Source organism: Bufo gargarizans, chromosome 3 (genome assembly GCF_014858855.1).
Source record: "Bufo gargarizans isolate SCDJY-AF-19 chromosome 3, ASM1485885v1, whole genome shotgun sequence".
In the NCBI taxonomy this organism is placed as follows: domain Eukaryota; kingdom Metazoa; phylum Chordata; class Amphibia; order Anura; family Bufonidae; genus Bufo; species Bufo gargarizans.
Genome location: NC_058082.1, coordinates 614,051,915 through 614,077,093, shown reverse-complemented (window position 1 = coordinate 614,077,093; position 25,179 = coordinate 614,051,915). Strand labels below are relative to the sequence as shown.

The following is a 25,179-nucleotide window of genomic DNA, read 5'->3' as shown; positions in this document are numbered from 1 at the left end:
GACATCTACCACTATATGAACCTCTTTCTATATAAGGATCTATATGAATAAATTACAAGTTGTACAGAATATTTTCCCACAAAGCTATAGATCAATCTGCTCAGGTTCTCCTGCTCTACAACATACTACCCATAGATTGATGCTGATTTGTTTACGTACCCTGACTCATGAGCCGTTACTCACAGTAACGGCACATTTTTTAAATTAACAAGAAGATGTGATCCCTAATTGTACTATATTTTCAAGTGGCATATTACCTTAAAAATAAGCTCCAAATGCTATAAATCATCAGAACATAATTTTAAACCTACAGTAATTAGATTAAATAAGACAAAAGGGTGTTTAAAGGTAGTCTGTCACCTACTCTGCACATTTTAGACCGCTCACATCACGTTATATAACGTTTCCCCCCATTAAAATAGTAGATCTTTTGTGTCTGTCCCATGTAGAGATCCTAAAAAAGTGCTTTACAAAGTTATGCAAATTAGGAGTTGCAAGTGCCCAGAGCGGAGTTAAGGCTGCAAGTTCCTAGGCTCTTCTGCTATGTGCCTATGTGCTCCCCTTGCAGTCCTCTGGCCCACCCTCCTCTCCTACTTTGTCCTCCTCCTCTGGCTTGGAGATCACGTGCGAGTGTCAGTCAATGTCAGTCTGTGCATGGGCACTGTTATGATCCGTGACTCTGCCTATAGTGGGCAGAGCAGTGTGCATGTGCAGGCCTGGGGGTAGATGGTGCTCGTGCAGGATCTCCAAAAGAGAGGAGGAGGATGAAGTAGGAGAGGAGGGTAGGCCATAGGACTGCATGGGGAGTGGTTATCTGGGCACATAGCTGAGGGGCTTGGGCATTTGCTGCCATAACTCTGCCCCTGGGCAATTGCAGCTGCTAATTTGCATAACTTTATAAAGTACTGTTTTTCAGGATCTCTACGTGGGACAGACACAAGAGAGGTACTATCATAATGGAGGGCAAATGTTCTATAATGTGATATGAGCGGTCTAAAACGCTCAGAGTAGGTGATGGATTATCATTAGAGATGAGCAAATCGATTTTGTAAAAATTGTAAAAAATTTAGTTTCATTGATTGGGTGAATTATATGAGGAAAGAAAAAAAATTAAAAATAAGAAAAAAAAAATGGTAGAAAAGTGAGTGACCAAAAAAAAAAAAATCCTGAGTCACCAAATTTCAGGCCAATATTTCTATACAAAATTAAAATTCTAAGTGATTTTTTTTTGTTTTGTTTTTCACTCGATTGTAAGGTTTGTGACTCAACCAATTAGACATTTACTGCTTTTTGTCATCATATTGTTCAAAATGATATGACAGATCTCACAGACGTTGACCATTTGAACTTCTGTTCTTTGTCAATTTCTTATATTTTCAAGTCATGGAACTTTTTTTTCTGTAATTTCAGTCTAAATGCTTACAAAAAAAAAAAGAAGCATTTGCAGTATACACCATAAAAGGACATATGGTTTATCAAGTGGGAGCCTGAACATCTGGATTATGTGTCATTTTCAGCAAATCTTTGATGAGAAAACTGAGCAACACATTTTCATGATCAGTCATTTAAAAAAATGAAGCACATTCAATAAGATGCAAAACAAACAGTTTTAGAAGGAGCATGTACAGTACCTTCTGGAGGCATGTGTGGCTTGTGGAAATGAGCTGCCTAAATCCTTTTCATGCTTTCTTGCCTTTCTGTCAAAAACAAGTTGTACAAAAAAATGCATTTATTTAAAGACAAACAGGGATAATTACTATTTAATTTGTGTTTAGCTTCCTGCTTTCTTTCCCTGTTGAAGTTGCCACTTTTGCTCTCTGCTGACAATTTCTGTTCATATTAATAACAGATTAAATTAAAGTGTGTTTACAGTTATTTACCTAAAGTTTCTTCTGAGCTTTACCTCCATGCATTATGATTCACAAAGCCAGGCAGGTGGGATAACATTTTCACTGTCTAACCCTGTCAATCAAAGTGCAGAGGGCGTGGCAGTTGCAAAGACTCTAAGAGTAACGGCAACGCCCACATTGCTCCTAGAGGCTTATTTGCATATATTAAGACTCTGTTGGTACAGAAACCCACCCTCTGAGCCACTTGTGAATGATTGGCCTGATAACCGTGGAATTGATCCCTCTTCATCCTCCTCTTCCTCCTGTGCCACATCCCCTTCCATTATCGCCCGAAGCGCTTTTTTCAAGGAGACATAGAAGTGGGATAGTAACACTGAGGACTGTGTCATCAGCACTGGCCAAGTTGGTGGAGTACTCAAAACAGCGTAACACGGCACACATGTCCCGCATGGAGGCCCACTCAATGGTCGTGAAGTGGTGCTATTCCTCAGAGCTACTCACCCGTGTGTGCTGCAGCTGAAACCCCACTATTGCCTTATGCAGCTCGCACAGTCTCTCCAGCATGTGCAAGGTGGAGTTCCTCCTTGTAGGCACGTTGCATATGAGGTGGGGAACAGGATGTCTGAAGTTACTATGCAGTGCAGACAGGTGAGCAGCAGCAGGGTGAGAACGCTGAAAGCGTGCACAGACGGACCGCACTTTTGCAGCAGCTCTGACATATCGGGTGATTTTTCAGAAACTTCTGCACCACCAAATTCAGCACATGCAACAGGCAAGGGATGTGCGTCAAACTGGCTAGGCCCAGAGCTTCAATGAGATTTTGCCCATTATCGCACACCACCAGGCCGGGCTTGAGGCTCAGTGGCACCAACCAATCATTGGTCTGTTGTTCCATGCCCGTCCACAGCTCTTGCGCGGTGTGGGTTTTTCCCCCCAAACAGATGAGTTTCAAAAACCTGACTGTGCTGAAGTTGGTGTTGAAGGTGTTGTGCTGACCAGATGATGAGACGGTAGAGGAGGGAGCGGAATAGGAGGAGGAGGCAACAGGCGACAAAGAGAAACGTCCTGCAATCCTCGGTGGTGGAAGGACATGTGCCAAACTGATATCCACCTCATGCCTAGCCGCTGTCAGCACATTGTCTAAAGAACTGCCATGCCAGGTAACTCCTTGGAGCTGGCTTTAGTGTGCTCAGTCCCTGGGTGCGGTGGGCAGCAGCAAGCGTACTGGCTAGGGGACAGCAACTCTGCTTTTGCACACTGCTCCCGCTTTTGCTGTGAGGCTGGTGCTGTGTGACCACCACCTCTTCCTCCGAACTTCACACGTCATTCGCATGAGCTTGATTCTATGTGGGGTCTAGGACCTCATTATCCTCCACATCATTTTCCACCAACTCTTCACCTTTGCCCTCCTTGCCGGTCTGCACACTGCAGAAAGCCTGTGTTTCGTCATTATCAGAGATGTGTTCTGGTGGTCCTCCCATGTCCACATCCTGAAACATAAGTGGTTGGGCATCAGTGCACTCAATCTCTTCCACTTCTGGAGCAGGGCTATGTGGATGGCCCTCGGAAACCCTGCCAGCAGAGTTATCAAGAAGCATAAGAGACTGCTGCATGACTTGGGGCTCAGACTGCTTGGCTAATTTGCAAGGGGGTGAGGTGAAAGACAGATGCCTATGGGCTGCAGGTGCCAATTCTGTGCTTGCAGCAGGGGACTACGTGGGAGACAGTGTGAAGGAACTGGAGACACTGTCAGCAACCCAATCTACTATTGCCTGTACTTGTTCTGGCCTCACCATTTGTACACTGGTATTCGGGCCTACAAAATAATGCTGAACGTCCTGTTGCCTACGTGCACCTGAGGAAGGTGTTTCATTTGGGCGTGTAGCTGTCACAGATCCACCACTTCCTCTCCCTGCAACAGGAAATCCACCAACGCCAGCAGCACCACATCCCTTATTTGATGCTCTCCTCATTCTTTGAGGTCACTCACTGAACTAACAGACAGATTAACTATATTATTTTTGCTGTCACGTATGCAGTTCAGGTATACTTCACGCAATGAATGGGAATATGACGCGCATTTAACTTATAGACAGATTAACTATATCAATTTCCCTGTCACGTATGCAGTACAGGTGTACTTCACGCAATAAATGGGTATATGACGTGCACCTAACTAACAAACGGATCAATTATATCAATTTCCCTGTCATGTATGCAGTGCAGGTGTAATTCACAAAATAAATGGGTATATGACGTGCACCTAACAAATGGTATAACTATTATATTTGCCTGTCAGGGGTACAAAGAAAAATGTTGCATTGCACCCACAAAAAAAATTGCTGTAGGTCACCCACAGAATTAACAACCAGATTTATGATTAGCATTCTGTGTCAGGGGTGCAAAGATGGTGTATTGCACCCACAAAAAAAATCACACTAACACTGTCCCTCACTGTCCCCCACTGTCTGCTTTCTGTCCTTTCACTACTGAGAGCTGATGGGCGGTGCTACTCGTGATCCAGCTTATATAGAGGCTGGGTCACATGATGCACCCGCTATTCACAGTCATGCCATTAGTAGGCATGGCAGTGTTAGCTTCTAAGGGCACACAGCTTAAAAGCTTGTTGATTGGCTGCCCTGCAGCCTTTCAACAAGCTTTATTAAATACCCGAACACCGAACTCGAAACCAAATTTTTCCGAAAAAAGTTTGGGTTCAGGTCCGGGTCCGGGTCCAGGTACCAAAAATCGTAAAGTTTGGGTTTGCTCAAAACTATTGGTAATGTAACAATTTCAAAATTTCAATAATGGGCACAATTGATTAGAGATCTTGACACCAAATACTAAGTTGGAACTGTAACAGACTAACCAGAAGAGAAATTTGTTTATATATAAAAGGACACTGACTGTTGATACATCTTGATACATCTTTAAGATACAATTGCTAGTTCAATTGGGAAGCAAACAATGGGAACTGTGCAAATTCTAACTGGACATATCAAAATACCAGCTGGTTAATCAAACAACTGCTGATTTGTTTCCAACTAATGCATACCATATGCTGATCTGGTTTACACAACCTGATTCTCCAGTGATTATATAAGGTGTACCAATATCCATTATTAAATTATATCAAATATATAAGGAACTGATCAACTATGTACTGAATGTTAGACACACTATATCAGAGTATGTGTATACATTAATGCCCTTTTTTAGCAATTTTTTTTTTAAATCTGTTTATTTGTTTTTATTATTTTTTTGAAAGCACTATTGATTTCAACTTTATGTATATATAGAATAAATGTCTTTAGACAAACATACGCTTCCTTGCAACCCCCAGATATTTTTGAGCACCCTCCTAATTCTTTATTTAACTTTTATTATACAGTATGCCAGACAGACAGGTGACAGGCCCTTCAAAGGGAACAGGCAGTGACCAAAATGTTTCTGTCACAGGCAACAGAAGAAGGGGGGTGGCAGCAGGAATCGCAGCGAGAGCCCTGAGCTCCCGGTGTCAACTAGCGGTTGTGTCTTGACGAGCAACCCAGCAGAGCTTGAATGGTTGACTTGGTCTTCGAATTTGTCGCAAGTGACATCAGACACCCCCAGCCAAGAGTCATTTTCAGTTCCCTCAGCGTGAAAACTATTATATGCAGTAGGCTCGGCTCCACCTTTCTGCAAGGATGAGCTATTAGAGGACAGTCAGCAGCTACTGCCTAGCCAAAACCTTGAGGAGACATCCACAGAAGACATGCAAAGATTCCATTCAAATGTCTTCTCTGTTTTGGATCCACTGCTGTTTTTATTTTTTTTATTTTTGCTTTAATAATACTGATGGATTACTGATCAAATGCTGACCAAGTGAAGGTGGATGCTCAACAGAGGGGTTATTGTTCTGATGGAAGAGCAAAATAATCAGTGAGGTCAACGCAGTCTTACACAAACTTACTGCTGACACCCTCTCCACTCTGTCAGGGGGTCTCTACTTATATAAGCGTTTAATAGAACAGGCTCTGTAGAAATCTATGTGGAATCAGCTGACGACAGTGTAAAAAGAGTGCCCTCTTTCACGCTATAGTAGGATCTTGGGCCTCTGCACGGTTCTTTATACCTGGAGTTTACACTTGGGTCATTTGGTCAGTTTTGGCCCCATAATTGTCAAAAGAAGTGAAATGTGTAGTGTTTCTAAGAGCGACGTCTGTCATCTGCATGTCATACTGACTCATAGTATTTTTTCACTTTTTTACTGCAAGGCACAGTGTTCTACACCACTATAGAGCTAGTAAATAGCTGTTTTTTAACATGATTCGTCACAAATAAATTCGGATCAAATCTCTAGTTTAAATCTGAACCCAAATTTAGGTCATTGCTTAGCAAAGAATAAAATTTCCTTGCTGATTTATTAGCATAGAGCTTAGTTCCGGCAAGCTTGATTAAGTGATGCAGGGGGGCTCCATTTCACAGCTTACCACCTGGATCCACTTACCCTTGTTAGTGCATGAAAAAATATAGACTCAGCAGGATGCAGTCAAACTGTTTTAGAAGAAGAAATGTAATATATTCTCCAAGTAAGTAGCAATAAGTGTTTTGGAACATTGCACTGCCCATTGCCGCCTCCAGATCTCAAAGTACACAAATCAGCTAAATAACATTATTGCAGATAGATATTTTCACTTAAAAAACAGGGTAAAGCTAAGATATTTTCTGTTTTTCTGTCCCGTACTACATTGGCATTTAGATTTAATCTACTATTATTATCAGATAACAGATTGTAATACATCTCTTACATTTAGTATCATGCACAGAATTATAAATGTAAAGAAAACATAAAAGGTAGCATTAGTACATAAATTCAATACTATGATTTACAGATATTGTAGAGTTGAATTTTCAAGATATGGCAGAGATTAAGCTTGATATATGGCACTACTCATGGTGAGCTTATATTACCTGTGTGGTTTTCTAAATGATTGAAAAAAAACGTACAGTGTTACCTGATAAGATCGTCACAACTACAACGGAAACTAAAAGTTAGGGATCAATGCCATGTACTGTAGGGTCCCCTATCCAAAACCATTGTCTATTAGCCAAAGCAAAGAATTACAAAAATGGGCATCTCTCTCTGTGTTACATGGCTGGCAGCTTAATTTAATAATTGCTTCTTTCTCCTACACTAGCACTTCAGGGGAATTCAACAGTCATGCGTAATGGCTGTTACAAATGAAGGTCAAAAATGACACCAGAAAATATTATATTTGGTGCAAATTATTAGAGTACTGATATTTGTCTTCTTATCACCTGGTGTCTTATTAAGAAAATAATGTATAAAAACTGATACAATATTAGTTACATATTTTCAATTTTCAATATACTTTTCTCATTTGCAGATACTCCTACTGTAAAGATTCTGCCCTCTACTCCTCTTCCTCAAGAAGGACAACAACTAATTTTAACATGTGAATCTAAAGGAAAACCTCTGTAAGTATTGTTTTATTTTAGCAAAGTTCAATAAAAACTGTGTTAAAATTAATGCACCAAAAAGTTAGTATGGCTTTATGCAAGTATTCAAAAAGGATCTGCTTTTTCTTCCAAAATATCCACACTTGTGTCCATGGTCTGTGCCTTGTATTGCTGCTCGAACTCACTCAAGGGAAATGTGGTTGACCTGCAATACCATACCTAACACAACTCAGTGACACATTAGTAAATGTGAGGTTTCCAGGCAGCTAGAAACCCCTCTCCTCTGATTAGTTCAGGAAAAATCTAAACTCTAGTTAAAGCAAATACAAATAGTTTCAAGCAAAGCAACAACTTTACATGTGTGTCGTTTATAGGTAAGTAATAACATGACTTCTAATCATTAAATTACTTCTATTTTCTAGCAGTTTACCACACAACAGGCTCCATTGATGATTCTGAGTCTTTCATGAGTTTGTCAGGGTTGGACTGGCCCAGTAGAGAACCAGAGGATCCACTGGTGGGCCAGGCTCTGATGCGTAATGGGTAGCAAAGATTCTGAAATAAACTTACTTCGCTGCTTTTAAGGTGAATAAAGGCTCTTTCACACTTGCGTTCTTGTCTTCCGGCATAGAGTTCCGTCATCGGGGCTCTATGCCGGAAGAATACTGATCAGGATTATCCTAATGCATTCTGAATGGACAGTCCGTCCTTCAGGATGCATCAGGATGTCTTCCGTTCCGGTACGGAACGTTTTTTGGCCGCAGCAAATAGCGCAGCATGCTGCGCTTTTTGCTCCGGCCAAAAATCCGGAACACTTGCCGCAAGGCCGGATCCGGAATGAATGCCCATTGAAAGGCAATCATCCGGATCCGGCCTTAAGCTAAACGTCGTTTCGGCGCATTGCCGGATGCGACGTTTAGCTTTTTCTCAATGGTTACCATGGCTGCCGGGACGCTAAAGTCCTGGCAGCCATGGTAAAGTGTAGTGGGGAGCGGGGAGCAGCATACTTACCATCCGTGCGGCTCCCGGGGCGCTCCAGAGTGACGTCAGGGCGCCCCAAGCGCATGGATCACGTGATCGCATGGATCACATGATCCATGCGCATGGGGCGCTCTGACATCATTCTGGAGCGCCCCGGGAGCCGCACGGACTGTAAGTATACCGCTCCCCTGCTCCCCGCTCCTACTATGGCAACCAGGACTTTAATAGCGTCCTGGGTGCCATAGTAACACTGAAAGCATTTTGAAGACGGATCCGTCTTCAAATGCTTTCAGTACACTTGCGTTATTCCGGATCCGGCGTGTAAATCCGGCAAGTGGAGTACACGCCGGATCCGGACAACGCAAGTGTGAAAGAGGCCTGACTTGCTAATAAGGTCTATTTCTATCACTCAAAAGCTATTAAACTTTATTGATAATTTAGGGATTGGACCTCGGGAATAATTTCCTCTGGTGGGCCCAAGAAACCGTAATCCAACACTGAAGCTAGTGGATGGAGATGTCTTTCTATAGAGTACAAATAGAATGTAGAGGAGATTCTATTATTTTGTCAGTATCTCTTATGTACAAAGAAGCACAAGCAGCATGGAAGACATTATAGATAAGTACTGTCACGTACCGGGGGCCAGACCAGCCCACCGCATCACATGACAAGGGTTGCCCAAGCCCTTCAGGACGATTTACCTCACACCCTTACACGCTGTTATGCCCTGCGGCGGGCCATAACTCGAGCTTAAATCGCCACCTGAAGCCTGCAAGCACACCCATGCAATAACACAAAACTTTTGCTTCCACCACCTGCCCATTATAAGGTCGACAGGACACCCCTGAGTCTTCCACTCGCAAGCAGACACACACACACGATAGTAAGCCTCACGGAAGAACAGCATACAGCCTCAGACTGCACACACACTCTTCATGGAGCTAACATGTTCTTAAAGGGAACCTGTCACCGGGATTTTGGGTATAGAGCTGAGGTCATGGGTTGCTAGATGGCCGCTAGCATATCCGCAATATCCAGTCCCCATAGCTCTGTGTGCTTTTATTGTGAAAAAAAAACAATGATTTGATACATATGCAAATTAACCTGAGATGAGTCCTGTCCCTGAGATGAGTCAGGGACAGGACTCATCTCAGATTAATTTGCATATGTATCAAATCGTTTTTTGGACACAATTAAAGCACAAAGAACTATGGGGACTGGGTATTGCTAGCGGCCATCTAGCAACCCATGTCCTCAGCTCTATACACAAAATCCAGGTGACAGGTTCCCTTTAAGGTTACAAGACAAACCATCAAAATTTAATGTATGAAAAATGGACAGTACTTGGTTACAAAAAATGATTAACAAGAGACATACATAAATGGCAAACAATTGCAAAATAAAAAGGAGAAAACATAGAAAGTTCTGATACTTAGCAGTTGCGTGGTAAAAGTAATTTCCTCCCAGGAGATTTGGGCAGAGTAATGGTGCACAAACCAATTCAATTGGATCTCCCACTTTCTAACACGAAATATCCCAGGGATTACATTTTTATGTTTTTCTCCAAGGGGCAGGTCTGAGAGGGATTCGCCCTCACACCTCTGACTTAACCCCTCTGTGCTGAGCATCATTACACATACAGCCTGCCCCTTGGTCATCTAGGGAACAGGTGTGAAAATATCCAAAATATATTTTCCCAGTTGCCCTGGTGAAGATACAGGCCCCAGCCCTTCTTCATAATTCATATCTCACCGTTCCAAGTCCTAGAATATCAAATGATACACGTCCAGACTCCAGGACACTAGGAAGGTGAGATCCTTCTTTTAGGAAGATGAAGGTGAGTTGACAAGCCATGTCTGGTGTCCATTAGATGTCCCCATTATTCCAGAGGTGATGAGCTAGATTTCGGAGACATCCGCCCCCTCCTGAACAAGTTATGAAGGACTATAGATTATTGTTCATTCTCTGGTTAGGAACCCCCCTGACATAAGGGGCTGAGAGTCTGCAGTCCCCTGTCCTGAAGTCTGATCAGCATCCTCGTTAGTAGTGATGAGTGGCAGGGGCAATATTCAAATTTGTGATATTTCGCGAATATTTGGGCGAATATTCATCATAAATTCGCAAATTCACCATTATTTTCTTGATTCTAAAAATCGTCAATGTAATATGCGCGTACTGCGCGCTCAATACAGGTGTGGGTCACTTTTGCTAGATTTTTTAAGATGCTAGAAGTTTCCTGAGACTGGAGAAAATGGTTGGCATGGGAGAACATTACAATAGCTTTATATGCAGATAGAGTGCGCCAATATTTTTGTGATTGTGCAAATCAGCAATTAATGATCTGCATATTTTGGCGCAATACATACAACTTCACATTTTGGCAGGTCTGACTACATATTACTGATTGGTGCACTAAGTATTGTTGTTACATCACAGCACTATGTCTGGAGCATGTATGTATGGACAGCAGAACATCACACTGCCTAACACCCTGAACTGGAACTGAATTCTGGATTTTTTAAATCAATTTAGTACTGACTTTAGTGCTTCAATTTAGTGCTTTAAATGCCTGGAAAATCTTTCTCTCTCTCCCATTCTCCTTATCTTTATCAGAATTATTTGAAAATTTGGGTTCAATTTTGATTCTAAAGAATCAATTCACTAATCTCAACTGTCAATTAGGGATGAGCGAACTCGAACTGTATAGTTCGGGTTCGTACCGAATTTTGGGGTGTCCGTGACACGGACCCGAACCCGGACATTTTCGTAAAAGTCCGGGTTCGGGTTCGGTGTTCGTCACTTTCTTCGCGCTTTTGTGACGCTTTCTTGGCGCTTTTTGAAAGGCTGCAAAGCAGCCAATCAACAAGCGTCATACTACTTGCCCCAAGAGGCCATCACAGCCATGCCTACTATTGGCATGGCTGTGATTGGCCAGAGCACCATGTGACCCAGCCTCTATTTAAGCTGGAGTCACATAGCGCCGCCCGTCACTCTGCTCTGATTAGCGTAGGGAGAGGTTGCGGCTGCGACAGTAGGGCGAGATTAGGCAGATTAACTCCTCCAAAGGACTTGATTAACTGATCGATCTGCAGCTGTGGATCATTGAGCTGCTGATCCTCAATTGCTCACTGTTTTTAGGCTGCCCAGACCGTTTGTCAGTCACATTTTTCTGGGGTGATCGGCGGCCATTTTGTGTCTTGTGGTGCGCCAGCACAAGCTGCGACCAAGTGCATTTAACCCTCAATGGTGTGGTTGTTTTTTGGCTAAAGCCTACATCAGGGTGAAGCTGTCACACCAAGTGCATTTAACCAGCAATAGTCTGTTTATTTTTTGGCCATATACTACATCAGGGGCAAGCTGCGCCTGTCACCAAGTGCATTTAACCCTCAATGGTGCGTTTGTTTTTTGGCTAAAGCCTACATCAGGGTGAAGCTGTCACACCAAGTGCATTTAACCAGCAATAGTCTGTTTATTTTTTGGCCATATACTACATCAGGGGCAAGCTGCGCCCGTCACCAAGTGCATTTAACCCTCAGTAGTGTGGTTGGTCAAGCTATCACACCAAGTGCATTTAACCAGCAATAGTCTGTTCATTTTTTGGCCATATACTAAATCAGGGGCAAGCTGCGCCCGTCACCAAGTGCATTTAACCAGCAATAGTCTGTTCATTTTTTGGCCATATACTACATCAGGGGCAAGCTGCGCCCGTCACCAAGTGCATTTAACCCTCAGTAGTGTGGTTGGTCAAGCTGTGACACCAAGTGCATTTAACCAGCAATAGTCTGTTCATTTTTTGGCCATATACTACATCAGGGGCAAGCTGCGCCCATCACCAAGTGCATTTAACCAGCAATAGTGTGGTTATTTTTTGGCCATATCCCAGTCTAATTCTGTCACTAAATCCATACCGGTCACCCAGCGCCTAAATACTAGGCCTCAAATTTATATCCCGCTAAATCTCTCGTTACCGCTGTCCTGTTGTGGCTGGGAAAGTTATTTAGTGTCCGTCAAAGCAGCATTTTTTGTTCTGGGTTGAAATACAATTCCCAATTTAGCAATTAAAAATTTAGTGGTTTCTGCTGTATCAGAGCTATTTGAAATCTATCCCTAAAAGGGTATATAATATTCAAGGTGCACATAGGGTCATTCAGAATAACTTCACACACCCGCTACTGTGCATTTCCAAGTCTAATTCTGTCACTAAACCCATACCTGTCACCCAGCGCCTAAATACTAGGCCTCAAATTCATATCCAGCTAAATCTGTCGTTAGTGCTGTAGCTGGGCGAGTTATTTAGTGTCCGTTCAAGCACATTTCTTGTTCTGGGTTGAAATACAATTCCCAATTTAGCAATTTCATAATTTAGTGGTTTCTGCTATATCAGAGCTATTTGAAATCTATCCCTAAAAGGGTAGATCATATTGAAGGTGCACATAGGGACATTCAGAATAACTTCACACACCCGCTACTGTGCATTTCCAAGTCTAATTCTGTCACTAAACCCATACCTGTCACCCAGCGCCTAAATACTAGGCCTCAAATTTATATCCAGCTAAATCTGTCCTTAGTGCTGTAGCTGGGCGAGTTATTTAGTGTCCGTTCAAGCACATTTCTTGTTCTGGGTTGAAATACAATTCCCAATTTAGCAATTTCATAATTTAGTGGTTTCTGCTATATCAGAGCTATTTGAAATCTATCCCTAAAAGGGTATATAATATTCAAGGTGCACATTGGGTCATTCAGAATAACTTCACACACACCCGCTACTGTGTATTTCCAAGTCTAATTCTGTCACTAAACCCATACCTGTCACCCAGCGCCTAAATACTAGGCCTCAAATTTATATCCTGCTAAATCTCTCGTTACGCTGTCCTGTAGCTGGGCGAAGTTATTTAGTGTCCGTCAAGCACATTTCTTGTTCTGGGTTGAAATACAATTCCCAATTTAGCAATTTCATAATTTAGTGGTTTCTGCTATATCAGAGCTATTTGAAATCTATCCCTAAAAGGGTATATAATATTCAAGGTGCACATTGGGTCATTCAGAATAACTTCACACACACCCGCTACTGTGTATTTCCAAGTCTAATTCTGTCACTAAACCCATACCTGTCACCCAGCGCCTAAATACTAGGCCTCAAATTTATATCCTGCTAAATCTCTCGTTACGCTGTCCTGTTGTGGCTGGGAAGTTATTTAGTGTCCGTCAAAGCACATTTTTTGTTCTGGGTTGAAATACAATTCCCAATTTAGCAATTTCATAATTTAGTGGTTTCTGCTATATCAGAGCTATTTGAAATCTATCCCTAAAAGGGTATATAATATTCAAGGTGCACATTGGGTCATTCAGAATAACTTCACACACACCCGCTACTGTGTATTTCCAAGTCTAATTCTGTCACTAAACCCATACCTGTCACCCAGCGCCTAAATACTAGGCCTCAAATTTATATCCTGCTAAATCTCTCGTTAACGCTGTCCTGTTGTGGCTGGGAAAGTTATTTAGTGTCCGTCAAAGCACATTTTTTGTTCTGGGTTGAAATACAATTCCCAATTTAGCAATTTCATAATTTAGTGGTTTCTGCTATATCAGAGCTATTTGAAATCTATCCCTAAAAGGGTATATAATATTCAAGGTGCACATAGGGTCATTCAGAATAACTTCACACACACCCGCTACTGTGCATTTCCAAGTCTAATTCTGTCACTAAACCCATACCTGTCACCCAGCGCCTAAATACTAGGCCTCAAATTTATATCCAGCTAAATCTGTCCTTAGTGCTGTAGCTGGGCGAGTTATTTAGTGTCCGTCAAGCACATTTCTTGTTCTGGGTTGAAATACAATTCCCAATTTAGCAATTTCATAATTTAGTGGTTTCTGCTATATCAGAGCTATTTGAAATCTATCCCTAAAAGGGTATATAATATTCAAGGTGCACATTAGGGTCATTCAGAATAACTTCACACACACCCGCTACTGTGTATTTCCAAGTCTAATTCTGTCACTAAACCCATACCTGTCACCCAGCGCCTAAATACTAGGCCTCAAATTTATATCCAGCTAAATCTGTCCTTAGTGCTGTAGCTGGGCGAGTTATTTAGTGTCCGTTCAAGCACATTTCTTGTTCTGGGTTGAAATACAATTCCCAATTTAGCAATTTCATAATTTAGTGGTTTCTGCTATATCAGAGCTATTTGAAATCTATCCCTAAAAGGGTATATAATATTCAAGGTGCACATAGGGTACATTCAGAATAACTTCACACACACCCGCTACTGTGCATTTCCAAGTCTAATTCTGTCACTAAACCCATACCTGTCACCCAGCGCCTAAATACTAGGCCTCAAATTTATATCCAGCTAAATCTGTCCTTAGTGCTGTAGCTGGGCGAGTTATTTAGTGTCCGTTCAAGCACATTTCTTGTTCTGGGTTGAAATACAATTCCCAATTTAGCAATTTCATAATTTAGTGGTTTCTGCTATATCAGAGCTATTTGAAATCTATCCCTAAAAGGGTATATAATATTCAAGGTGCACATAGGGTCATTCAGAATAACTTCACACACACCGCTACTGTGCATTTCCAAGTCTAATTCTGTCACTAAACCCATACCTGTCACCCAGCGCCTAAATACTAGGCCTCAAATTTATATCCAGCTAAATCTGTCCGTTAGTGCTGTAGCTGGGCGAAGTTATTTAGTGTCCGTTCAAGCACATTTCTTGTTCTGGGTTGAAATACAATTCCCAATTTAGCAATTTCATAATTTAGTGGTTTCTGCTATATCAGAGCTATTTGAAATCTATCCCTAAAAGGGTATATAATATTCAAGGTGCACATAGGGTCATTCAGAATAACTTCACACACACGCTTCTGTGCATTTCCAAGTCTAATTCTGTCACTAAATCCATACCGGTCACCCAGCGCCTAAATACTAGGCCTCAAATTTATATCCCGCTGAATTTGAATACAATACATTGGGCCAAATAATATATTTGTTGTTGTGGTGAACCATAACAATGAGAAAAACATCTAGTAAGGGACGCGGACGTGGACATGGTCGTGGTGGTGTTAGTGGACCCTCTGGTGCTGGGAGAGGACGTGGCCGTTCTGCCACATCCACACGTCCTAGTGTACCAACTACCTCAGGTCCCAGTAGCCGCCAGAATTTACAGCGATATATGGTGGGGCCCAATGCCGTTCTAAGGATGGTAAGGCCTGAGCAGGTACAGGCATTAGTCAATTGGGTGGCCGACAGTGGATCCAGCACGTTCACATTATCTCCCACCCAGTCTTCTGCAGAAAGCGCACAGATGGCGCCTGAAAACCAACCCCATCAGTCTGTCACATCACCCCCATGCATACCAGGGAAACTGTCTCAGCCTCAAGTTATGCAGCAGTCTCTTATGCTGTTTGAAGACTCCGCTGGCAGGGTTTCCCAAGGGCATCCACCTAGCCCTTCCCCAGCGGTGAAAGACATAGAATGCACTGACGCACAACCACTTATGTTTCCTGATGATGAGGACATGGGAATACCACCTCAGCATGTCTCTGATGATGACGAAACACAGGTGCCAACTGCTGCGTCTTTCTGCAGTGTGCAGACTGAACAGGAGGTCAGGGATCAAGACTGGGTGGAAGACGATGCAGGGGACGATGAGGTCCTAGACCCCACATGGAATGAAGGTCGTGCCACTGACTTTCACAGTTCGGAGGAAGAGGCAGTGGTGAGACCGAGCCAACAGCGTAGCAAAAGAGGGAGCAGTGGGCAAAAGCAGAACACCCGCCGCCAAGAGACTCCGCCTGCTACTGACCGCCGCCATCTGGGACCGAGCACCCCAAAGGCAGCTTCAAGGAGTTCCCTGGCATGGCACTTCTTCAAACAATGTGCTGACGACAAGACCCGAGTGGTTTGCACGCTGTGCCATCAGAGCCTGAAGCGAGGCATTAACGTTCTGAACCTGAGCACAACCTGCATGACCAGGCACCTGCATGCAAAGCATGAACTGCAGTGGAGTAAACACCTTAAAACCAAGGAAGTCACTCAGGCTCCCCCTGCTACCTCTTCTGCTGCTGCCGCCTCGGCCTATTCTGCTGCTGCCGCCTCGGCCTCTTCCTCCGCCTCTGGAGGAACGTTGGCACCTGCCGCCCAGCAAACAGGGGATGTACCACCAACACCACCACCACCACCTCCGTCACCAAGCGTCTCAACCATGTCACACGCCAGCGTTCAGCTCTCCATCTCACAAACATTTGATAGAAAGCGTAAATTCCCACCTAGCCACCCTCGATCCCTGGCCCTGAATGCCAGCATTTCTAAACTACTGGCCTATGAAATGCTGTCATTTAGGCTGGTGGACACAGACAGCTTCAAACAGCTCATGTCGCTTGCTGTCCCACAGTATGTTGTTCCCAGCCGGCACTACTTCTCCAAGAGAGCCGTGCCTTCCCTGCACAACCAAGTATCCGATAAAATCAAGTGTGCACTGCGCAACGCCATCTGTGGCAAGGTCCACCTAACCACAGATACGTGGACCAGTAAGCACGGCCAGGGACGCTATATCTCCCTAACTGCACACTGGGTAAATGTAGTGGCAGCTGGGCCCCAGGCGGAGAGCTGTTTGGCGCACGTCCTTCCGCCGCCAAGGATCGCAGGGCAACATTCTTTGCCTCCTGTTGCCACCTCCTCCTTCTCGGCTTCCTCCTCCTCTTCTTCCACCTGCTCATCCAGTCAGCCACACACCTTCACCACCAACTTCAGCACAGCCCGGGGTAAACGTCAGCAGGCCATTCTGAAACTCATATGTTTGGGGGACAGGCCCCACACCGCACAGGAGTTGTGGCGGGGTATAGAACAACAGACCGACGAGTGGTTGCTGCCGGTGAGCCTCAAGCCCGGCCTGGTGGTGTGTGATAATGGGCGAAATCTCGTTGCAGCTCTGGGACTAGCCAATTTGACGCACATCCCTTGCTTGGCGCATGTGCTGAATTTGGTGGTGCAGAAGTTCATTCACAACTACCCCGACATGTCAGAGCTGCTGCATAAAGTGCGGGCCGTCTGTTCGCGCTTCCGGCGTTCACATCCTGCTGCTGCTCGCCTGTCTGCGCTACAGCGTAACTTCGGCCTTCCCGCTCACCGCCTCATATGCGACGTGCCCACCAGGTGGAACTCCACCTTGCACATGCTGGACAGACTGTGCGAGCAGCAGCAGGCCATAGTGGAGTTTCAGCTGCAGCACGCACGGGTCAGTCGCACTACAGAACAGCACCACTTCACCACCAATGACTGGGCCTCCATGCGAGACCTGTGTGCCCTGTTGCGCTGTTTCGAGTACTCCACCAACATGGCCAGTGGCGATGACACCGTTATCAGCGTTACAATACCACTTCTATGTCTCCTTGAGAAAACACTTAGGGCGATGATGGAAGAGGAGGTGGCCCAGGAGGAGGAGGAGGAGGAGGAGGAAGAGGGGTCATTTTTAGCACTTTCAGGCCAGTCTCTTCGAAGTGACTCAGAGGGAGGTTTTTGGCAACAGCAGAGGCCAGGTACAAATGTGGCCAGCCAGGGCCCACTACTGGAGGACGAGGAGGACGAGGATGAGGAGGAGGTGGAGGAGGATGAGGATGAAGCATGGTCACAGCGGGGTGGCACCCAACGCAGCTCGGGTCCATCACTGGTGCGTGGCTGGGGGGAAAGGCAGGACGATGACGATACGCCTCCCACAGAGGACAGCTTGTCCTTATCCCTGGGCAGCCTGGCACACATGAGCGACTACATGCTGCAGTGCCTGCGCAACGACAGCAGAGTTGCCCACATTTTAACCTGTGCGGACTACTGGGTTGCCACCCTGCTGGATCCACGCTACAAAGACAATGTGCCCACCTTACTTCCTGCACTGGAGCGTGATAGGAAGATGCGCGAGTACAAGCGCACGTTGGTAGACGCGCTACTGAGAGCATTCCCAAATGTCACAGGGGAACAAGTGGAAGCCCAAGGCCAAGGCAGAGGAGGAGCAAGAGGTCGCCAAGGCAGCTGTGTCACGGCCAGCTCCTCTGAGGGCAGGGTTAGCATGGCAGAGATGTGGAAAACTTTTGTCAACACGCCACAGCTAACTGCACCACCACCTGATACGCAACGTGTTAGCAGGAGGCAACATTTCACTAACATGGTGGAACAGTACGTGTGCACACCCCTCCACGTACTGACTGATGGTTCGGCCCCATTCAACTTCTGGGTCTCTAAATTGTCCACGTGGCCAGAGCTAGCCTTTTATGCCTTGGAGGTGCTGGCCTGCCCGGCAGCCAGCGTTTTGTCTGAACGTGTATTCAGCACGGCAGGGGGCGTCATTACAGACAAACGCAGCCGCCTGTCTACAGCCAATGTGGACAAGCTGACGTTCATAAAAATGAACCAGGCATGGATCCCACAGGACCTGTCCGTCCCTTGTCCAGATTAGACATTAACTACCTCCCCATAACCATATATTATTGGACTCCAGGGCACTTCCTCATTCAATCCTATTTTTATTTTCATTTTACCATTATATTGCGAGGCTACCCAAAGTTGAATGAACCTCTCCTCTGCCTGTGTGCTAGGCCTAAATATATGCCAATGGACTGTTGCAGTGGTGGCTGACATGAAGCCTGATTCTCTGCTATGACATGCAGACTAATTCTCTGCTGACATGAAGCCAGATTGTCTGTTACGGGACCTCTCTCCTCTGCCTGGGTGCTGGGCCTAAATTTATGACAATGGACTGTTGCAGTGGTGGCTGACGTGAAGCCTGATTCTCTGCTATGACATGCAGACTGATTCTCTGCTGACATGAAGCCAGATTGTCTGTTACGGGACCTCTCTGCTCTGCCTGTGTGCTAGGCCTAAATATATGCCAATGGACTGTTGCAGTGGTGGCTGACGTGAAGCCTGATTCTCTGCTATGACATGCAGACTGATTCTCTGCTGACATGAAGCCAGATTGTCTGTTACGGGACCTCTCTGCTCTGCCTGTGTGCTAGGCCTAAATATATGCCAATGGACTGTTGCAGTGGTGGGTGACGTGAAGCCTCATTCTCTGCTATGACATGCAGACTGATTCTCTGCTGTACATGAAGCCAGATTGTCTGTTACGGGACCTCTCTGCTCTGCCTGTGTGCTAGGCCTAAATATATGCCAATGGACTGTTGCAGTGGTGGGTGACGTGAAGCCTCATTCTCTGCTATGACATGCAGACTGATTCTCTGCTGTACATGAAGCCAGATTGTCTGTTACGGGACCTCTCTGCTCTGCCTGTGTGCTAGGCCTAAATATATGCCAATGGACTGTTGCAGTGGTGGGTGACGTGAAGCCTCATTCTCTGCTATGACATGCAGACTGATTCTCTGCTGACATGAAGCCAGATTGTCTGTTACGGGACCTCTCTCCTCTGCCTGTGTGCTAGGCCTAAATATATGCCAATGGACTGTTGCAGTGGTGGGTGACGTGAAGCCTCATTCTCTGCTATGACATGCAGACTGATTCTCTGCTGACATGAAGCCAGATTCTCTGTTACGGGACCTCTCTCCTCTGCCTGGTGTGCTGGGCCTAAATATATGCCAATGGACTGTTGCAGTGGTGGCTGACGTGAAGCCTCATTCTCTGCTATGACATGCAGACTGATTCTCTGCTGACATGAAGCCAGATTCTCTGTTACGGGACCTCTCTCCTCTGCCTGTGTGTGCTGGGCCTAAATATATGCCAATGGACTGTTGCAGTGGTGGCTGACGTGAAGCCTCATTCTCTGCTATGACATGCAGACTGATTCTCTGCTGACATGAAGCCAGATTCTCTGTTACGGGACCTCCCTCCTCTGCCTGGGTGCTGGGCCTAAATATATGCCAATGGACTGTTGCAGTGGTGGCTGACGTGAAGCCTCATTCTCTGCTATGACATGCAGACTGATTCTCTGCTGACATGAAGCCAGATTCTCTGTTACGGGACCTCTCTCCTCTGCCTGTGTGTGTGCTGGGCCTAAATATATGCCAATGGACTGTTGCAGTGGTGGCTGACGTGAAGCCTCATTCTCTGCTATGACATGCAGACTGATTCTCTGCTGACATGAAGCCAGATTCTCTGTTACGGGACCTCTCTCCTCTGCCTGGGTGCTGGGCCTAAATATATGCCAATGGACTGTTGCAGTGGTGGCTGACGTGAAGCCTGATTGTCTGTTACGGGACCTCTCTCCTCTGCCTGGGTGCTGGGCCTAAATATCTGACAATGGACTGTTGCATTGGTGGCTGACGTGAAGCCTGATTCTCTGCTATGATATGAAGACTGATTCTCTGCTGACATGAAGCCAGATTGTCTGTTACGGGACCTCTCTCCTCTGCCTGGGTGCCTGGGCCTAAATATATGACAATGGACTGTTACAGTGGTGGCTGACGTGAAGCCTGATTCTCTGCTATGACATGCAGACTGATTCTCTGCTGACATGAAGCCAGATTCTCTGTTACGGGACCTCTCTCCTCTGCCTGTGTGTGTGCTGGGCCTAAATATATGCCAATGGACTGTTGCAGTGGTGGCTGACGTGAAGCCTGATTCTCTGCTATGATATGCAGACTGATTCTCTGCTGACATGAAGCCAGATTGTCTGTTACGGGACCTCTCTCCTCTGCCTGGGTGCTGGGTAGTGTTGAGCGCGAATATTCGAAAAGCAATTTTTTTTCGCGAATATCACAACTTCGCGATTTCGCGAATATTTCGAATATAGTGCTATATATTCGTAAAAACGAATATTCGTTTTTTGTTTTCCCCCCCCCCCCCCCCACAAAATTACAGTGCACATATAATTGATTGTTTCCCAAAGGTCCAACAGCTCAGATCTTACTCACATTGCCTAGAAAGTGATTGAGGCGCGAATCTTCGTAAGGCGATTTTATTAGCGCACATGCGAATATCGGCACGTCCCAGAACAGAGGCAAAGGGCTTTGCATTCATACATTAGTGAATTGAGTTGCGAATCTTCGTAAGGCGATTTTATTAGCGCACATGCGAATATCTACACTTGTCCCAGAACAGAGGCAAAGGGCTTTGCATTCATACATTAGTGATTGAATTGAGCTGCGAATCTTCGTAAGGCGATTTTATTAACGCAAATGCAAATATCTACACTTGTCCCCAGAACAGAGAGGCAAAGGCCTGTGCATTCATATAGTATAGCACCATATTCGCGAATACGTAGAACTTCGTAAAATTCGATTTACGAATATTCGTATTTTTTATTTTACTTTCCACCTTACAGATTACATTGATCTGTACTCTGTCAACTACTGTCATCACCCCCCACTGTATCTCGATTGATTCCCAAAAGTCTCACATTCCCTAGAAAGTGATTGAGGTGCGAATCTTCGTAAGGCGATTTTATTAGCGCACATGCGAATATCTACACTTGTCCCAGAACAGAGGCAAAGGGCATTGCATTCATACATTAGTGATTGAATTGAGTTGCGAATCTTCGTAAGGCGATTTCATTAGCGCACATGTGAATTTTGCATAGCATATGTATTATGCGATGCGAAAATTCGAATTATCGCATATGCGAAATAATAACGAATTTGAATAATCGCGAATATTTTACGAATATTCTTTCGAATATTCACAAAATTTCGCGAATTCGAATATGGGACATGCCGCTCAACACTAGTGCTGGGCCTAAATTTATGACAATGGACTGTTGCAGTGGTGGGTGACGTGAAGCCTGATTCTCTGCTATGACATGCAGACTGATTCTCTGCTGACATGAAGCCAGATTCTCTGTTACGGGACCTCTCTCCTCTGCCTGTGTGTGTGCTGGGCCTAAATATATGCCAATGGACTGTTGCAGTGGTGGCTGACGTGAAGCCTCATTCTCTGCTATGACATGCAGACTGATTCTCTGCTGACATGAAGCCAGATTCTCTGTTACGGGACCTCTCTCCTCTGCCTGTGTGTGTGCTGGGCCTAAATATATGCCAATGGACTGTTGCAGTGGTGGCTGACGTGAAGCCTCATTCTCTGCTATGACATGCAGACTAATTCTCTGCTGACATGAAGACAGATTCTCTGTTACGGGACCTCCCTCCTCTGCCTGGGTGCTGGGCCTAAATATATGCCAATGGACTGTTGCAGTGGTGGCTGACGTGAAGCCTCATTCTCTGCTATGACATGCAGACTAATTCTCTGCTGACATGAAGACAGATTCTCTGTTACGGGACCTCCCTCCTCTGCCTGGGTGCTGGGCCTAAATATATGCCAATGGACTGTTGCAGTGGTGGCTGACGTGAAGCCTCATTCTCTGCTATGACATGCAGACTAATTCTCTGCTGACATGAAGACAGATTCTCTGTTACGGGACCTCTCTCCTCTGCCTGGGTGCCGGGGCCTAAATATCTGAGAATGGACTGTTCCAGTGGTGGGTGACGGGAAGCCAGATTCTCTGCTATGGAACCTCTCTCCAATTGATTTTGGTTAATTTTTATTTATTTAATTTTTATTTTAATTCATTTCCCTATCCACATTTGTTTGCAGGGGATTTACCTACATGTTGCTGCCTTTTGCAGCCCTCTAGCTCTTTCCTGGGCTGTTTTACAGCCTTTTTAGTGCCGAAAAGTTCGGGTCCCCATTGACTTCAATGGGGTTCGGGTTCGGGACGAAGTTCGGATCGGGTTCGGATCCCGAACCCGAACATTTCCGGGATGTTCGGCCGAACTTCTCGAACCCGAACATCCAGGTGTTCGCTCAACTCTACTGTCAATCATTGAGTCACATCACCCATAAGGCCTCATGCACACGACCGTTTTTTTTCACGGTCCGCAAAAACGGGGTCCGTGGGTCCGTGATCCGTGACCGTTTTTTCGTCCGTGGGTCTTCCTTGATTTTTGGAGGATCCACGGACATGAAAAAAAAGTCGTTTTGGCGTCCGCCTGGCCGTGCGGAGCCAAACGGATCCGTCCTGAATTACAATGCAAGTCAATGGGGATGGATCCGTTTGAAAATTGAGCCACAGTGTGTCATCTTCAAACGGATCCGTCCCCATTGACTTACATTATAAGTCTGGACGGATCCGCTTGCCTCCGCACGGCCAGGCGGACACCCGAACATAACTTGAAGCGTCCCCATCACCATGGGAACGCCTCTACGTTAGAATATACTGTCGGATATGAGCTACTTCGTGAAACTCATTTCCGACAGTATATTCTAACACAGAGGCGTTCCCATGGTGATGGGGACGCTTCAGGTTAGAATACACTGCAAACTTGGTACAAGACTGCCCCCTGCTGCCTGGCACCACCCGATCTCTTACAGGGGGATATGATAGCACAATTAACCTCTTCAGGTACGGCACCTAAAGGGGTTAATTATACTATCATATTCTCCTGTAAGAGATCAGGGCTGCCAGGCAGCAGGGGGCAGACCCCCCCCTCCCCAGTTTGAATATCGTTGGTGGCACAGTGTGTGCCCATCGCCCCCCCCCCTTCCTCCCTCTATAGTTAAAAATCGTTGGTGGCACAGTGTGTGCCCATCGCCCCCCCCTTCCTCCCTCTATAGTTAAAAATCGTTGGTGGCACAGTGTGCGCCCACCATCGCCCCCCTCCATCTCCCCCCCCCATCATTGGTGGCAGCGGAGTTCCGATCGGAGTCCCAGTTTAATCGCTGGGGCTCCGATCGGTAACCATGGCAGCCAGGAAGCTACTGCATCCCTGGTTGCCATGGTTACTTGGCAATAGTACAATTGTAGAAGATTCATACTTACCTGCCTGCTGCTGCGATGTCTGTGACCGGCCGGGAGCTCCACCTACTGGTAAGTGAAAGGTCTGTGCGGTGCATTGCTAAAGAACTGTCACTTACCAGTAGGAGGAGCTCCCGGCCGGTCACAGACATCGCAGCAGCAAGCAGGTAAGTATGAATCTTCTACTATTGTACTATTGCTAAGTAACCATGGCAACCAGGGCTGCAGTAGCTTCCTGGTTGCCATGGTTACCGATCGGAGTCCCAGCGATTAAACTGTAGAGGGAGGAAGGGGGGGGGCGATGGGCACACACTGTGCCACCAACGATATTCAAACTGGGGAGGGGGGGGTCTGCCCCCTGCTGCCTGGCAGCCCTGATCTCTTACAGGAGAATATGATAGTACAATTAACCCCTTTAGGTGCCGCACCTGAAGAGGTTAATTGTGCTATCATATCCCCCTGTAAGAGATCGGGTGGTGCCAGGCAGCAGGGGGCAGTCTTGTACCAAGTTTGCAGTGTATTCTAACTAGAAGCGTCCCCATCACCATGGGAACGCTTCTGTGTTAGAATATACTGTCGGAAATGAGTTTTCACGAAGTGAAAACTTAGATCAGAAAAAGCTTTTATGCAGACGGATCTTCGGATCCGTCTGTATGAAAGCAACCTACGGCCACGGATCACGGACACGGATGCCAATCTTGTGTGCATCCGTGTTCTTTCACGGACCCATTGACTTGAATGGGTCCGTGAACCGTTGTCCGTCAAAAAAATAGGACAGGTCATATTTTTTTGACGGACAGGATACACGGATCACGGCCTCGGCTGCAAAACGGTGCATTTTCCGATTTTTCCACGGACCCATTGAAAGTCAATGGCTCCGCGAAAAAAAACGGAAAACGGCACAACGGCCATGGATGCACACAACGGTCGTGTGCATGAGGCCTAAAGCTAAGTTCCTCCTGCTCTATGAGATGATGGTGGATTCAGCAGATTTTGCATGCTAATGGGTCCTCTTTACATCCCAAACTACTATTGTAATAAAAAAAAATTGAATATAACTAGTCGATATATATTTTGTATAGAAGGAACATTTCTAGTAATATCTCCTATTTTTTTTTTTTATTGTTCTATACAAAATTCTAAAA

At 45.4% G+C, this 25,179-nt stretch overlaps 1 protein-coding gene across 1 annotated transcript in view; it reads left to right on the top strand.

Moving 5' to 3' along the window:
* Positions 1-25,179, top strand: part of CADM2 (cell adhesion molecule 2) — a 381,557-nt gene that overhangs the window by 184,918 nt on the left and 171,460 nt on the right. Inside the window, exon 5 of the mRNA XM_044285938.1 lies at positions 7,241-7,331. Coding sequence (XP_044141873.1) covers positions 7,241-7,331 — 91 coding nt within the window. The remainder of the gene's footprint in view (positions 1-7,240; positions 7,332-25,179) is intronic.